This window comes from Cupressus sempervirens, chromosome 5 (assembly GCF_028749045.1).
Source record: "Cupressus sempervirens isolate cs-2001-9-10 chromosome 5, ASM2874904v1, whole genome shotgun sequence".
Classification (NCBI taxonomy): Eukaryota; Viridiplantae; Streptophyta; class Pinopsida; order Cupressales; family Cupressaceae; genus Cupressus; species Cupressus sempervirens.
The window spans coordinates 1,019,019,834-1,019,037,812 of record NC_143122.1 but is presented as its reverse complement, the minus strand read 5'-3'; the positions used below and the strand labels follow the sequence as shown (position 1 = coordinate 1,019,037,812).

Here is a 17,979-nt window from a genome sequence, read left to right as displayed (position 1 = left end):
GCCGCGTGATGGCCAGAACCTCTTCTTCGTCCGTCCTGACGATGATCAAGTTTACTCCCGACTTTGGACACCTAGCATCTTCATGATCACCAGGTCCACACCATCTGCATAACAACTTCAGTGTGTTCGCCGTTGTACACTCTCGGGCGAAGTGACCCCACAGATTGCATGCGCGGCATTGAACTATCGGCCGACCATTCGCATCATATTGAATTCAACTCCTTCCGCCATTATTGTTGTTGCTGCTATTGTTGTTGTTTTGACCGTGCCGATTGTTTTTGTATCCGCCCGATGTGGCACCTTCCGTACTGGTGTTCCCGTTCCCTCTTGACGAGGATGCCTCCTGTGTCAGGAACACTTGCTGCGGTGTTCTTGTTTTCAAATTGAAAGGGCATTCCTTTACCGAGTGTCCCATAACCTGGCATATCTCACAATATTGCTCTTTTGGGCAGGATCCCTTTGTATGGCCTTCCTTCTTGCACTCCGTGCACCACAGTTCATTGCCCTTAGTCTCCTTGTTCATGTTCTTGAATTCCTTCATCATCCGAATCATGTCCTTTTGAAAGGCACAAACCTTCTTGCTGCTGCCTTCATCATCACTGCTATCTTTTTCGGAAGAGGCGTCGTCATCTGAATCGGATGAGCTAGTCTTCTTCTTCTTCTTGGTCTTTTGTTCACTTTCCAGGTTCATTGCCCGATTATATGCTTCAATGTATGTCGATGGTGGCACGATCTTCATCTTCTTCCGCAGCTTTGGGTGAAGGCCCTCAATGAACCATCGTTTCTGTAACCCCGTCAGTTGGCTTATTCTCCATTTTATTGATCAAATCCTTCAATTTCCTTGCGAAGACTTGGACTGTTTCATTCTTCCCCTGCTTATTATTGAATATCTCCGCTACAATTTCATTATCATCGCGCAGGAGTTGAAATTCGGCGATGAACTCCTTAATGTTATCCCAACTGCTTAACTTTTGTGGATCGGTATAAGTAAATCAATCAATTGCAACACCCCGGAGGGTTGCCGGAAATTGCCTCATCCATTCATTTGTGTCCGTTATGCCATTAGCTCTCCAAATCGTTTCACAGGTTTTACAATGTCGGATGGGATCAGCTGCTCCATCACCATCAAATTTAGGTAACTTCTCCTTTGGTCCCGCCATCCCGATGCTCACGCTTGGTATTCCGATGCTCGCACTTGGTACAGCTGTGTTTGGTGAAGAAGGGTTTCCGTTAAGTGAATCTGTTCCTTCTGGAAGTGGATCCTGGACGAAGAGTTCACTCCACGCTCTTGCTCCTTCGGCACTCCGAGCCGTGCGAGTCGATTCTCTTCCGTCTGGACTGTCTTCCCTCGGCGAACACCAATTCAAAAACTCTTCCCTTGTCTCTTCCACCAATTCCACACGTTGTCGCGTTTCCTCCAATAATGCTTCCGCACTTCTGCGTCCGTCGGCAGTAATCTTCTGGAATCTCTTTCTGCATTCAGCTTGCTGCGCCAAAATCAAATCGCCATGTGCTGTGCGTATTTCGTCCTTGTCCTTTACTTTGTTCTTATTCTTGTTCAGCTGATGCGGCATTACTCTTCATTCTCTTGCCTTTCCAGGTCCATCGGGCAACGGTGCCAAATGTTTACCGCATAGGTTAATTAAGAATTGCACACAGATAATGAACACGAACACGAACAGAAGAACTCTTATTATTATTCGCATATGCCAAGATATTACATTAGGTTCTCATCATCATGATTACAATGATCCCGAAGGGAAATATAAATACTGTCCGAGGAACCTTCTCGAAGGTATCCGTCGGCCCCATACAACATGCCAACTGTAATAATAGAACCTTTTGGATACATCTCGATACATGTCGGCCTGACGGCACACATCTCGATACACTGACAGAAACCTCTTGATGCACCGTAGGGGAACATCCTGAAACACCATCGAGAAGCTCCTGATACACCGTCGGGAACATCCTGAAACACCATCGGGAAGGTCCTGATACACCGTCGGGAACCTCCCGATACACCGTCGGGAAGCTCCTGATACACCGTCGGGAACCTCCAGATACACTGTCAGGAAAATCCTGAAACACCATCGGGAAGCTCCTGATACACTGTCGGGAACCTCCCGATACACCGTCGGGAACATCCTGAAACATTGTCGGGAGCCTCCCGATACATTTTCGGGAACATCCTGAAACACCATGGGGAAGCTCCTGATACACCGTCGGGAACCTCCAGATACACCGTCAGGAACATCCTGAAACACAATCGGGAAGCTCTTGATACACCGTTGGGAACCTCCCGATACACCGTCTGGAACATCCTGATACATTATTTCTTGACGACATTAATTACTATATCTCCAGTTTGCAGTGAGGGATTTTGATTTGATGTTTTCAAGGCAAGTGTAATCAATTTCCATCACATCACTCCTTTCTCCTTACCATTTCATAATTACCGTAATCTTGCCAACTCATCTTTCTTGCATCATCCTATGTAGTATCGAGTTTTTTTGGAGTGCTCAACATTTAATGATTACCATACATCAACCTTTTGTCACACTGAGGAATCATTTGAACCATCTCAAACCCATATGAACTTTAGTTTGGACTGGTTCACAAAGGTTCATATCGGTTCACACCTTCCACTTGCTTTTCAAATCATATGCTTACGTGTGTTTTTGCATCAAAGGGAACATGCTTGGTAGATCAACTACAAAAGATTCTCGAACCATAGTAAACTGAGATGAACCCACTTTAACCTTACGAAACTTGGTTAGAAGTGGGTCGCTAAGGTATGAGGTATTCCTCTTTTTCCCTTCTCTTAACTCAAATCATGAATCATCGTGGCTTCATATAACTCCATCAGTGGGGCCTGCCTTCATCAATTGGAGAACTTCCTTAAACCTCATAGAACTTTTTTGAACATCTTTGAACTTAGTTCAAAGTAGTTCATAATGGTTCTTCGGTACAAGGCAATTTAGTTTTTTTGAAGATGGAAATGCTTAAGTACATGACAGAAAGATACAAAGACCGAGGACACAAACCAACTCAAGAACATGCACGAAATTTCTGAAAATTGAAGACTCATTCTTGGAAAGAGGTCATGCATATTTCATCTGAGAACTCAAAATATGGACTTTCACATACCCATCAAAATTTCCCAAGATAGAAACATGGCGATTCTAAAAACGACTAACATCAGGCAATCGCAAGAACTGAGCAATTAGAAGTCAGCAAGTACTTATTGCTTCCTTGAACTTATCAAAAGTGTGTTGTGTCTTTTCATTCCATTGGAATGATCCATTCTTAGTCAAATCTGTTAATGCTGTGCTAAGATAGGAAAACCGTTTTACAAATCTTCTGTAGTAACTGTTACTAAAATTTTGCACACTTGTAAAATTTTTGTATAAGAGCAAGTAATCAAAGGTGCACAAATGTTATTCATTATGTACCAAAAGAATATAAATGTCCTTGTATTTTCATTTTTTGAAATACAACTGATATTTACATAAAATGAATGAATATGAAAATGCTCGAAATGGAAATCTCACACAAGCCGTGAGTTTGACTACTACTTTTACACATATTGAAAATAAGAAAAATACAACATAGGAGAGTAGAGTCAGAGGTAACCAGTCATTGCCTTTCAGCCTTTGACTGGTTATTCGATCTTTGTTGCCGCTCCTGGTCCAGCTCTCGACCTGATAGCTCTGTGATGTTCGTCCTCGTCCTGCATGAAAAGCAATGGGGTTAGATCTTAAACGATCTAAGCAATGACTGGTTATTACCAACTTGGTACCCACGCATGCTATATAATTCCTATTCTGAATACGTGTAAAAACAGTAGAATAACTTCTAAATGCTTCAGTGTAAAAAATCAGAAAGTATGATGTTAAAGAGACATATTGTTCTCTGATATGAAACCTTTCATTGTAACCAAGCACAAGCATATTGATCTCAAAAAACAGCACTCTAAATGTTCAAATGCACATCCCGGAGAGATAATCCATGAGTGTCACGAGCCCGTGCTCGAACCTCATGAAAGATAGCTTAGACGTCACATAAAATCAGAGTATCTTAACAGTTAGGAGAGCATCATTTCAGCATGCAAAGACAGAAAATATTCAAATGAAATGTGTAAAAAAGAGATCCTTCAACATCTATAACATGGAGGCAATTTTAAAAGAACATAAGCTTTAGCTACTTCTGGATCAGATGTACAATGTGCGGGATTTGTTTTTACACACTAGCAGATTAGTATCCGGACCAGGATAACACATGGATTTGTTTTATACTTCCGGAATTTGAACGACAAAGCTTTTCAATTTGTTATATTGCTTGCATATATTGGTCAATTACAACCTTGAGTACTATAGGGTATGGAGATATACATGCAACAAAATGTATTAAACTGTGTAACTAAATTTCATGCTCAGTTAAACCTGCTGTTGGAAGCCTCAGTTTTCTACAAATTGCTTAAACAGGCACCCAAGTTTTTTTCACAATGCTTTGACATTTCATGATCAACCCAAATTAGCAACAGAGGATGCAAAACAGTAAGGTATCTTGCTCTGTTAAAAGACACCATTGATTAACAGTAAAAAGGAGGAAAATCTGTGTAACAACATCTAGTTTCCAGCCGGTAAAAGAATCCTACAAGTTTATGAGAAGTTTTCAAAATCTGTGTTGTATTCCATAGGCGAACAAGGAAGAAAGCAAAATGATGAAAGCTTCAATGAACATATTCAGACTTGGCAACTTTCAGCAAGGCAACCACTATCTACAGGGGTATTCTGGTAGCATCTTTATAAAAAGAAAATTCATATACAGTAAAAACTCTCATCAAATCTGGTATGAATAAGTTGAAGCATGTACCCAGCAAGATCAAGCATGCAAGATCCTTATCATGTCAGCCTTCAAGGAGAATACAGTCACGATTTTGAACATGACACAAGCAAGTGAATATGCTCGGCCTTATAAAATGAACTTACAGATCAAATAAGAGGAGCAAATAGAAGAGTTCAAGATTAAACTAAAGATACATCAGAATACCTTATATATTCATGGCGGCTGTAAGGAATATATAGCCCTAGTTTTTATAAAGAATGAGTAGATAATCTCATAACCAAGAAACCCTCAGCAAATGCAACAAGGATCGCATATCAAGTAAATCTCAAAGTAGCAACAGAAGTGTGCAAGAAAATCACAGAGATGGATCTGTTATTTCAAACCCAGAAAGTCCACCATGGTACCTTTTAAAGTTCATAGTCTCCATTCCAAACTCTCCATTCAAAATGGTGCCATAAATATAAAAGAGAAAGAGCAGAAAGTCTGCCATGAAAATGCAGAAAAAACATGCCCAGATTTCCTGATCTTTTGAAGCCACAAATGTCTGCTATATCAGCAAAAACGTGCACAGCAAGTACCCAGAAAATGCGAAGATTAAATACCTATTGTTTGAAGCCCAGAAAGTATATGAAGCGGCTTTAAAAACATTAAAAAAAACCCTTGCATGACCTCTCATGGCAGCCAACAAAGTTCGAGGGCTTTAAATCTCAAGGAGAAGAGAGAAATCTGCCATTTACCTTAGAAAAATGCCCAGCTATCAAAAACGACCAGCAGATTTGAGAAATAGAGCCATGAAAAGCACAAAGATCATCTTTTCCAAGCCTCCAAACCCTCATTTTCTCCAGCTGGCTAGAGCTCTTGCAAGAGCAAATGAAATGGAAAAAATGAAATCCCTAATATTCCTTCCCTTTCTTCATTGATGTGAATGAGGAAAGACTTTGCTTTTCAATTTTATAATTTGCCAAGTCCATATACCTAACGTATATAGTGGAGAGACTTATGTTTTGGTCTTATATTTGTAAATGTTTCCACTTTATGTTATTCAACATTAATATAAAATGATATTCATAAATCATTTTTATTAATGATTGATATAAGTTAAAAAAAAAAAAAAAAAACCATCTATTTATTAGTTAATATAAAATAAAAATATTTCTTATTTTAAATATGTTTTAATTTCTATTTGATAAATCATTAATATTAATAATAAATATATTACTATCTTAATATTATTAAATTGATTTTATAATCAATTGAATAATATTAATATAGTTCATATTTATTATTAATAAACTTAGTAACAATAAAAACTAAATGTTAATGCTATTAAGTGATTTCATAATCATTTTAATAACATCAATGTAATTAGTATTTATTGTTATTAAGTTATTATGTTTTTTCAAATAGATATTAAAATATATGGAAAATAAATGTCTATTTTTATTTTATATTTAATTGGTAGATGGTTTTTTTTTTTAAAATAACAGAGTTGGAACAAAATGCAGAAGGTGGATTGACATTCATATTATGCAGATATTTTCAGAGTGGGTGGCCATTATGATAGAAATTGGAAGGCATACTTGTTGAAGCATTGATTTTGAGATATTTTGAGGGTTAGGACTGCATTTATGAGGGGCAGTTATGATGATAGTATCAGGCCATGCCTTTTGGGCCATTTTATACACCTTTTGAAGTCTTTTCAAAGACTCAAGTTTGGCCTCAAGGGCTGAATCCGACCCAGCATTTATGACTTTCAAAATGCAGTTGGATGGATAGTGCATAAGTATGAGTTGAAGGCTCATTTTGTAGAGGTTCTTCTTTTTCTCTGCTTGGCCTGTTTTTTGTAAGTTTTTCAGACTTCTTGATAGGAGCAGGGATCATTTTGTAACCCATTATTCAGAGATATATACAGATCTGCAACACTTTTGGGCATTGATTTCAGCTTATGCCTTCTCTTTTTTTCTGTATTTGTGTGTCATGTTGATGCCTTCTACAGGATGGTTTCAGTTTTGCAAGTTGAAAGTTGTGTTACAAAGCAGTTTTTTGGATTGTGAGTAATCTATTCTCCTTTTTGAAAACTATTATTTTAGTCCTCTTATTAGTACAATGACAATTATTCTGAGACGAAAGCAGAAGCAGAGGCTTTATTGTTCCAATTGATAGTGAAGATTCAGCTGCAGGCAAGGCCTATTTTATAATAAATATGGCACTCCAGTCAGCATTGAACCCAAAAATCCACAGTCACCCAAATTTATTCATGGAGGGAATGACAAAAATGCCTAGAAATTCGTAGGGTAAAGGCAGATATGGCATCTATGATCAAAGAAAATTGTGCAGATCTAAGACTCATAAGCCGTCCCAAAAGAATGTATGGTGTTCAAACAACCAGTAAACAAATTCGCAAGGGGTAAAGGAGAACTTACCGCTAAAATAAGAAGCCATCCAAGCCTCAACAAGCAATGAGAAACCCACATGAAAAAAGGAAAAAGTAAAAAACGTTTTCAGTTTTTAAGCAATGACAAAGCAAACAATACTTACTGAAGTGTTTTTTTTTTATGCCACGAGTTGGGTGTTTGGTGTTTAAATACAACAGAGATAATGCAAAGATTCAAAGCCCAGTGAAGGAGACGGAAAACCCACAGGAAAAAGTAGATTTCGTCTTCAATAACACCAAATAACTAGTCGGTGGCTTCAAGAAAGCCTTTTTTTTTCATGCCAGGATCTGAGATATGCCAGGCGTCCTCCAAAACAGCAAGATATACAGCAAAAGCACAACTCCCAACAAGAAAATCGCAGGTCTAAGCTTCATGGTGGCTAGGGTTTCCAAATAGCCCTGCCATGTTTTATCTTTGCTCTCTCATGCATTCGAAATGACCAATTTCGCCCTTGACTTCCTTTTTATCAAATCCTAAATTGCATTTGATAGAATTTCTGGTCCATGCATGTATGGAGTCATTTTCTTTGCAAACTCGGCATCCATTTTTGGGTTTGTATGTTTTTAAGCAAAGTCTTTTCTTACCCTTGATCAACATTTCTTTTTAATATTGCAAAGTTAGCCTTTTTTTAAATGCTTTTAAAAGGTTTAATTAAATATGTTTTCTTTCTATAATAACTTATCATAATATAAACTAATTTATATATTTTATTTTAATAAATATTAATTGTTCTGATAAAACATTAAGTGATTAATTTTTATCACTTAATGTTTTAAATAAGATAATCGATATTTATTAAAATAAAATAAAAGAATAAATTATATTATTGATAAGTTATTGAATCCGACCTAGCATTTATGGCTTTCAAAATGCAGTTGGGAAAAAAGGTGTTACGTATGAGTTTTTCAACTCATTGTGGGGGTTCTGATTTTATGCATGGAGTTTCTGTGACTACTTCTGAGTCCTGGACTGTTTTTGGTGTTCATTATTAAGCCTTCTTTCTTTCTGCAAATTCTGTGTGTATTTACAAATGATTTGATAGGATAACGTGTGAATGTTTTCAGTATTCCTTGTCTTTCTGTCCGATTCCAGCACCTTTGTGTAGAAAAGTAAGTTTGCTTGCAGGTTATAATATGTGTTTTTATGTGAAATCAATCAAAGTGAGGTATTAGTTCATCCTCCTTTTTGTAGTTTCAGTACTGAAACCTTATTATAAATCATTTGTGCAAGCCTTTACAGGAAGTTGTGCTTTATGTGTATTTCTCAGGGCTATATAATCCTCTTTGTCAAGTGTATTCGGGTCTTCATAATCACTTTGGTGTATCACCTCCTTTTTTTAGTCTAAGCTTTAGGTTTTAGGTTTGGTTTTCAGTAATTTCTTCCCCTTTTCCCTCAAGTTTTTCTTTAAGTTTTAGAGGTTATCACTAAAAAATTCAATAGGAGCCGACCTAGAATCCGGAGGTTTCATTTCATTATCCAGTCTCACATAGCGAAATGAATCCCATGTTAAGTAAGGATTACTGAACGTTCCTAGTTTAGTAAAGGGCGCAAATCCTGAAACTTAACAGATACTTCCTTGGGTCCCTCATTTGCCATCCCTCTTAGAACAACCTTCTTTCCATCGACAACAAAAGTGAAGTCCGTTTGTTTGAAGCTTTTTGTGTATTCATCTAGTGATTCCATCCATTGTATGCCCAGATTGACCTCCATATCATCCATATCCACTTAGAAATCCTCTGTCACCGTGTGGTTAGCCATGGTGATACCGAGTTGGGGAACAAGGTGGGTGCATGGTAAGAGTGTTCCTCTGTGACCTTCACTTGGGAAACTTGCGTGTGCCGCTGTAGGTAAACTTCTTCATTTTACAAGTAATGAGCCTATGAAATTTAGAGTGGCTCTACTGTTCAACATCACAATGACCCTCTTCCCTGGAGGGTACCCTGTACCCAAAAGACCATACATCTTGGGCTACCAACCAGGGTGGTAGTTCCTTTGTGTCTTACCAATGCAAAAATTTTCTATGCACAGTTTAAGTTGACCTCCTCAAGGTTTTCTTGTTGGTGATTACCTTCGGTGGATAAATCCTCCTATTCATCCTTACCATCGAATACGACCTTGATGTAGTGTATTCTCCCTTTACTGAGGCATCTGTACGCTGGTTCCCATGGCTACTTACAAGTGAAGCATAATTTTTTCCCTTGGAGTTCTTATCTGGTAGCTTCATCCAATGAAGGCTTCTTCGGCGAGAGTAACTTCGAGAGGAAGATTCAGATAATGATGCCATACTTCGTGCCTTTTTCATAGCCTCCAAGAGAGTGGCGAGATTGAAACTCTTTACCCAACCACTCAGAAAGTTCCATCAAACTGTCCATGAATAATACCATCCTTTTCCTTTCAGAACTATCCATAATTAGTACAAAGAGTCTCTGAAATCCAGTGATGTAATGGTTAACGATCTTGTTTGCCTTAACTGGGTCAATTCTTAAAAATTGAGTTTTGGGCCTTTGTTGTCAAACCGATCTATCGATTTTTCAGTAAACTCCACATAAGTATTTACTTGGTCATGTCCTTGCGTAATTATACCATGATGCCACCATTCATGTGCCACTCCCTCCAGGTGGAGTGCGACGAATTTAATTGCTTCCTCTTTTGGCATCAGGTTGAGATGGAAGTAGGTATTGACTTTCATTACCCATGCCTATACAGATATTGATCCAGATACATCAAATGGCGATACATTCACCCTACTTAATTTCCTTTTGAGATCATCATTGAAATACCCTCATTGGCCACCACCAGAATATCTCATTCTTAATTCTTCATAATCATTGTATGATAAATCCTCTTCCATGTTTGCATTTTTCCAATCTTCTCGCAATTGTTCTTGAACTTCTTCGAAGGTTGGTTCCCTTCCTCTGTGAGGTACCTTTGTGCGTGGAGGGAAAGCTTGCATGGAAGGTCAAGAGTGCGCCGTCTGAGGATTTTCTTTTCCAGGAACTGAATCATTGATGTGACCATTTTGTTCGTCAAATATTTTTCTTTCGGCTAGTTTCTGCAAAATTTCTTTCACAAGTCACCAAGTGTCATTAATCTGCGCATGATTCCTTGAAAGATACCTTAGTAATGCCATGACTTCAGCAAGAGTGGGTTGTCGCAAATTTCCCATTCTATCAATTGACTGTTATCTTCTTCTTTGCTGGCTATACGCTTTCATTCATTGTCCACAAGCTAGCAAGATCACTGGCTCTGACTCTACATCAACTGTCTCTACACTAATTGCAACAACAACTCTGAGAGCCTCAACCTGTTGAAGCTCAGTGCCGCTATCCTCCGCTTCTACTGACACAACCACATGTCCTTGCAAAATAATTCCATCATCAACACTGCGGATAGGATTAGCAGGTGTTGTACTAAATATAGGTACATTTGCATCATGGACAACTGTCGGGGAAAACTCAAGCTTTCTTCCCTGCAATCTCGATGTTGACCTTCTAAAGGCAGAAACAATATACCTCGCTGCCCTCTCAACTATCTCTGGATTTGACAAGCTCTCCATCAAGCTCTGTTGATGAAGCTTAAGTTTCTCCTTACTCTCTTGTAAACCATTCATTTTTGTTCTAACTTCCTCATTACTCCATTGACTTCTAGAACTTCTAGTCCTATGTCTGTCCATGGCTAGAAAATGCTAGACTGCTGGTCACTTCAAATGTGACAGTAAATCTGAAAATAAAATAACTTTCCTACTCCATAGGATGGTAGGAAACCGCTCTAATACCACTGTAATAACCTTGTCTAGTTATAGCTAAATCAAGCACCAATTTCTTTCACATTGCAACGTTCGACATTTTGTCAAACACTTGGCAAGCAATCCAATTACCACAGAATATATGATAATATCAGGATGTACAACAAACTGATCACAAATTTATTTAATTTTGGCCTTATAAGTTTTGCATAAATAAATACCAAACGCTAATAAAAAATTCTGAAATGATTTACACTAGCCTCTGAATTCATTCATCAACAAATCATATAGCAATAAAATGAAAAGGGAATTTAATTGTTGGCTGATTGCTATAAATCAGAATTTGAAGCCAGCCTGTTTACTTTCAAAGTATGTAATATAAACTAAATTTTACAAATTAAGAACTTGGTCTTTGTTGTAGAATGTAATTGCAAAGTCAAACTGAAAGCCGCTTGGTCCAATTTCAATCTGGTGTTCATAGTCTACCCTTACAAATGCTGCCCAAAACTGATATAGAAATCATGCCAAATACAAGAACCCTTGGCATTCAAGCTATAAACTCAACATGCTAATTCTGATGCATATCGAACAAACTGGGATATCCATAATTACCAAACTCCAATTTGTAGACTAAACCCTCATCTAGTGACAAAGAAATTATAATATTCAATTGTATAAATGCTCCTCAGCCACAGTTAATACAGAAATAGGAGACAATAATAAAACTCAAAAGTCCACAATACCTCAGCTGTGGATTCTCAGAATTAAATCTACAATACTTCAACTATAGATCCCAAACCCTTATTCTTTAGCAAGGGCACAAACTTCAGACTCAGAAATGTCACAAAGACAACAAGAGCAAAACAAGATAATTAAATAATTGGATGCTTTCCTCGTCAAATGTCCTCATACTTATAATCTCCAAATGACACCACTTTCCCAAAAGAACTCCACTTAAGAAGCTTTCTCTACACAACATTAAAATAATAGTAAAGTGTCAATATAATTTATTAATTTCTTTTGGCTCCAAAAATGGCCTTTTCCATCGTAACTCAATATTCTGACACACAAGGCCACTGTTTCTTGTTCCCACGATTTAAAACTTTTCATCCTGGTTCCAACAAGCTATGACATTGAGGTGACCAACAAACAACACCAAAAAAAATAACAACTTCAGCGTATTTAGATGAATAATAATAATAATTCATCCGTCTTACGAAAACAACTGAAGAAGCATCAAAATCGAAATTTGACAACACCAAAGTGATCTTGATGATGACAGACGATGAATGACCCTGATGGGGTGACTTACTATAAATAGACGCTCCCACCAAGATTTTTGGAGCCAAAATAGGAAGCCCGAGATAAAAACTAAGAGCATCACCCAACTCCTCTAATTTAACTGAGCTCATCGAAACCAATAGTTTGACTTACTATAAATAGTAAGTTCCTCAAATGGAGCCAAAACACACCATAGGTTGTTGGAAAGCCTATAACCACACAATTGAGACTCTCAAATCCTACTGCCAGCTCACAAGGCTCGCGATGGTGAATTGGCCTAGCCAACTGCAGGAACCTACTAAAAATGGGGACATTACACGAATTAATTCCCAACCTCAGAATTGACCGCTCAAGAATGTCAACAATAAATTCTTGTGGGACAATGGCTTCCATCACCATTCTTACTACCTCCTCTGACTCCCCTAATTGCAGACCCCACGCCATAATCATAGAAAACAAAAATCTATTTTTTTCTATGGTGATTCTCCATCTCATTAAACATCGTCCCCAAAATTATCATGAGACAATCTGACAACCTTTTGTCCTCAAACACAAACATTTTATTCAACTTTTTTTTGTGTTGTTCGAACAAAAATAGGTTTTGTTGCTTGGTTGAGGTGAAAGTGAAATCTATCTCCATCCTCATGCCACCAAGCTAGAAAACACATCCCAAATTATATTGTCTACAAAAATAAACACCAAACACCAAGTTTTAAAAGTGAAGATTTAAGACTCCCCCTGCTATAAACTCGATGTCCTGCAATCTTTTGCATGTCACATTGACCACCTTACCACATTAACTCCATCCTCCTTGTACACCACTGTCGAAACACATGACTTCTCTTAGTGTAATTCAAACTTAATGTTGAGTAATGGTCTTTTAATTCAAATTGCATTATCTAAAGTCTTCAACTTTATGTCAACTTTATGTACAAAAGATAATGCCTAGTTAGACAAATAGTTAGTGTCTTATAAGAGTTAAATCATTCTATTTTTGTTTCTGTCTCTTACTTAGATTTATTCCTATTTCTACTTGTCACTCCTCTTCTATTTTAAAATATTCTCTCTCTATTTAACATAAAATCTTTCTCTTTTTGTTTCTCTTCGAAATGTTTCTATTTCTCTCTCTTTGTTTGTCATAGAAACTTTCTTGTGTATAATTGTATATATAGATAATTTATGATCTTTGTTTAATAGCACATTCACTATTTTACCATAATAAGGTATATGAGCTTTTTTTTTCGAAAGATAATAATTTCATTATTGAAATTTGCTAAGTTATTTTTCAAAGTAAGTTTTGGAAATCTTTAATTTCTTCATGAAATTTTACACTAATAAGATTTTCGACATCCTTCATCTGCGTGTGTTAAATTTCCTTTTTCTTTGTAGAAATTTGTTTTTTAACCCAACTAGGGTTTTTGCTTCTCAAGATCGATGTTGCTTCTACATCTTGGTGTGATCTTGCATCTCATATTGACGCCTTTATTTGGTTGAAGGTACTTGTTCTTCAAATCGTGGTTGTCATTTTTAGTAGAAATAAACCCCGCGAGTAATCATTTTTGAGCCATTTTCGTGGCTCGATTTGCTTTTCTTAGTATTGTTTTTGCCTCCAAAGGTCATTTGAGTATCTTGCAAATTTTTTTTTGGGCTCCTCAATATCAACAACCATTTTGCAAAATTTTCATATTTTTGGGTTCAAACGTTTTGATAGATAGTCATTTTTTGGGCATTTCAACATGTTTGTGGTCATTTTTTTCTAATACCAAGCCGCCTAGGGTTTCTATAAACCGTCTGTCTCTGCTATGCGACTAGACCTTCTATTTCTACCATTTTTTCACAATAATATTGCCGTTTTTGAAGAATTTTTTATAGATGGCTAGGGTTTAATTCAAAACTCTCTTTTTACATGCCTTTTATAAAAATGTTTTCTATATTCTTGGTGGGTTTTTGTAGATCTCAACTGGGTTGCCTTCATTTTTTTCAAGGTGCATCATTTTCCATGCCTCAATCTTGCGAGCTAGTGGATTCAAAATCTGATAATAGATTCCTTCTCTGTTTTTTGAGTTCTTTTCTAGGTGTGTTTTCATTTTTTCTGGGTCTTCCATCAACTACCTCAAAGTTAGTGCCTTTCATGGATCAAATTTGTTATCCTCTAGGCTAACTAGAAAATAGGATAAATAAATCATCTTGTGCACTGGGGTACATTGGGTCGGTACATTGGGACGAGTTATTGGGACTAGGGGACAAAGGGCCTCACTTTCGGGATGACAGAGGGATGACAAGGGGACAACAATGGGAGGGAAGGGGGCTGTTGTATACCATACATATGGAACTTGAAATACTAGTTATGAAATGATGTTTCAGTATAACATACCAAATTGAAATACTTGAACATAACAAAATCGCAACACAAACTAGAAGCATTAAACATTCAACGTAGTAACTTAGTACATATCCAATAGCAACATTCAAAAATCAAAATTTAAATAGAAATTCAAGTGCCCTTCCATACGGTAGTGTGGTTGTGGAATGGCGAACTTGGGCACTCAAGTACCTAATGCGTGGATGTGTTGGGGATGGTACTTTGAGGTTTTGTGGGGGGGGGGGGAGTCCTTAGGTTTTACTGGAAAAATGTGTCATGACATCTCTCACCAATCTTCTATTGTAAGGCAGTCAACGATTCAACAAAAAGAACTACAACTCCTGGAAGAAAAGAATGATGATGATCTTTGAATAGCGTCGCCTTGAGGCACTTGTTTTGGGTACCAAGACTCATCTTACAATAATTGATTCTACTCGAGAGAAGTTTGGTGAGGGTGACCATCAAGCTATTATGCTTATTAAGCTTTCAGTTACTAATGATCAACTGCCTCAAGTGTCGTTTGACAAGACAAATGCAGAAATGTAGACTACACTAAAGAATCTCCATGAGACATTAGACAAATACAAAGCTTCTTTTATGAAGAATCAACTATTCTCTGTTATTATGGACGAGCGCATGTCCTTAAAGGAATATCTAAAGATGAAGGACATTAGAGATCAGCTTGGGGCCATTGGCCTTATAGCGGAGGAAGAGGATATGGTAGTTAGTATTTTGAAAAGTCTACCACAATCCTATGAGCACTTTATTGAAACACTCCATATTACTGCAACTAATGCTGACCTCAAATTTTCAGCTTTGTGCACCAAACTTCTGCAGCAAGACCGTTGGAAGCAATAGTTTGGTAGGCTCCTTAATCCTCTAAACAACTATTTAAAACCAAATCTTTTGAGAGGGATAAAGGCCCATCTCAGTCATCAACTCAATCTTAAGATAGCTCCAAGAAGAAGCAAAATTAGTGCAACTATTGTCACAAATTTGGTCATGTGATCTGAGATTGCGGGACTCGCATTGCTTCTGAATAATAGAAGCAATGGGAATCTCAACCATAGGCCAATATTGTAGAACATGTAGAGTTCTTTGATCAACCCGATTCTTCCTTTTATGCCTTCTGAGGATTCACTTGCAGATTTTTACTTTGAAGTTAGATTGACCATTAAGGTAGGGTATAAGAATTAAATCTTGTTATTTTTGTTTCTCTCTCTTTCGTAGATTTATTTCTATTTCTGATGGTCACTCCTCTTTTATGTTTCCATATTCTCTCTCTATTTAATATGGAGACTTGCTCTTTCTGTTTCTCTTGTCAAAATGTTTCTATCTCTTTCTCTTTGTTCATTATAGAAACATTCTTGTGTATATTTGTATATATATAGATCATTTATGATTTTTGGTTGATAACACATTCATTATTTAACCATAATACCTCTTTATTACCTTCCTGCTTCACATGAGTAACTCTGAATTCGATCACTTCTAGTTCATAATTAAATTAAATATATGTACTTCTGCAACAGCCCCTTTCATGATTGCTTAAATGATTATTAGTGAATCACTTTCTAACTACAACCTCCTTTCTTCTAAATATTTTGCCACCTTACTCATTGTTAATGCTGCTTCTGCCTCCGCAACGTTAGTGGTACCATCTTGTAGCCTCTTTCTTTCTAAAGATAAAGTGCTCCCATTGCAATCCTGAATAATGGAACCTGCTCCTGAAGGCCCTGGGTTACCTTTAGATGCCCGATCAAAACTCACCTTCGGCCAACCTAGCTCTGGATTTTGCCAAACAATTGGATTGCCACCACAAAGACCTGGAGAAACTCAATGCTGCCCATTAATGGACAACTAGCTTATCACATCATTATAACTGAGTGAAAGTCCACAATAAGAAGGAACCTTGAGGTTGTCTCATTTGATCACAGAATCTAGAAATCTTGCTTAGCATATGAGCATATTTATTCAAGAGAGAGTTGGAAATTAGTTGTTTCATCTGGAATACTAGGTATTTGATTCTGTATGTTGTAGTGGAACAAAACTCACATCAACACACTCCTCAGTGAACATTATCACATGGTGTATCAGTCCCTTCGCAGTGATTGATGAACTCGCGACTTCATCATTTCTAACCTAGACAGAGATACTCAATGAGACTTTCCCATCTCTCCAGCATTCTTCAGCATTTTTTGTTTTTAAAGTTCATGTTCTCCCTTCTTCATTATTTGTACTAGTTTCTTGAGAACTTGTGTTTGTTGATCCCCTACTGTTTTGTATTTCTTTGTTTTTTGTTCTTCTCCTTAACTGCAAGATTGAAGATTTATTTTATTCCTGGAAAACATTTTTGTATGAAGTAATGTGATTTTTTTTATCTGTTCTTTAGTATGACAGTGTGATATATTTCAACATAAAATTATAGTTTGGAAACACAGTGGATATGTTTAATTTATTTTTTTAATATTTCAATACTTTTTGCAGACTTTCCATGGCATATTGTATCCATGGTTCTTGTAAAATCAACATTCCGATACTGGTACCTGTACTCAAAAACTGTATTCTGGCAACTTAAGAGTTTACTTTGTAAAAATATTCATGCTTCATAGGTATGCATATCATGGCTTAACGTCACTTCATACAGAGTGGTGTTAATATTGTCAATGCTAGAGAGACCACTTCTGTGTACAAGACTAAGGTCAAAGGTTCATTGTGTATAATTTGTAAATTTTTGCTGCAGCGAGACTAAAATTCCTTATCTTCTAGGCTGACTAGAAAACAGGATAAATAAATCATCTTATGTATTCTATGCAGTTTTTATTGAGACTCATAACAGATTAAAGTCCTCTGAACTGCAGGCAGCTGCCATTCCATTTATTTTATCAGGCAAGGATGTCATAGTGGCAGCAGAAACTGGAAGTGGTAAAACGCATGCATATTTGGTACCTTTATTTCACAATATGCGATGTATGGTTGAAGTCCATAAAAATAAGCCAGGAAGATCCGAGCCTCGAAAGTTTGCACTTGTTTTGTGTCCAAATGTAATGTTGTGCGAGCAGGTTGCTCGCATGGCTAGTAATCTTCATGATTCTAAGGGTCACCCTTTGTTGACCGTAATGGCAGTATGTGGAAATCAGGTACAAGTTCTAATATCTTGATTCTTAATTATTTAAATAATAATGAGCATTAACATGGAACAGGAACGTTGTTAAAAGTAATAGTTGAAGCAATCTGTATATTTTAATATTTTGTGCACAAAAATTGATGATTGATTTTATGATGAGAAGAAAGTGAGTCACTGC

At 37.0% G+C, this 17,979-nt stretch overlaps 1 protein-coding gene and 1 long non-coding RNA gene across 6 annotated transcripts in view; one reads left to right on the top strand and one right to left on the bottom strand.

Annotated features, from left to right (window-relative positions):
• The window catches only part of EMB3108 (DEA(D/H)-box RNA helicase family protein), a 242,759-nt gene that overhangs the window by 52,591 nt on the left and 172,189 nt on the right, over positions 1–17,979 (top strand). For 3 of the 5 annotated variants that reach the window (XR_016365147.1, XM_089833304.1, XM_089833305.1), the window contains exon 2: positions 17,536–17,814. Coding sequence is in view for 4 of the 5 variants with exons in the window: in XM_089833304.1 (XP_089689430.1) it covers positions 17,536–17,814 (279 nt within the window). In the remaining variant the exon portion in view is untranslated. The remainder of the gene's footprint in view (positions 1–17,535; positions 17,815–17,979) is intronic. The other 2 variants (XM_089833306.1, XM_089833307.1) reach the window with 1 other exon arrangement.
• LOC149559405 (uncharacterized) lies at positions 3,421–5,765 on the bottom strand. Its single transcript, XR_016364339.1, has 2 exons — positions 5,589–5,765; positions 3,421–3,733 (listed from the first exon to the last, which is right to left on the bottom strand). It is a non-coding gene; the product is annotated as an uncharacterized LOC149559405 (long non-coding RNA).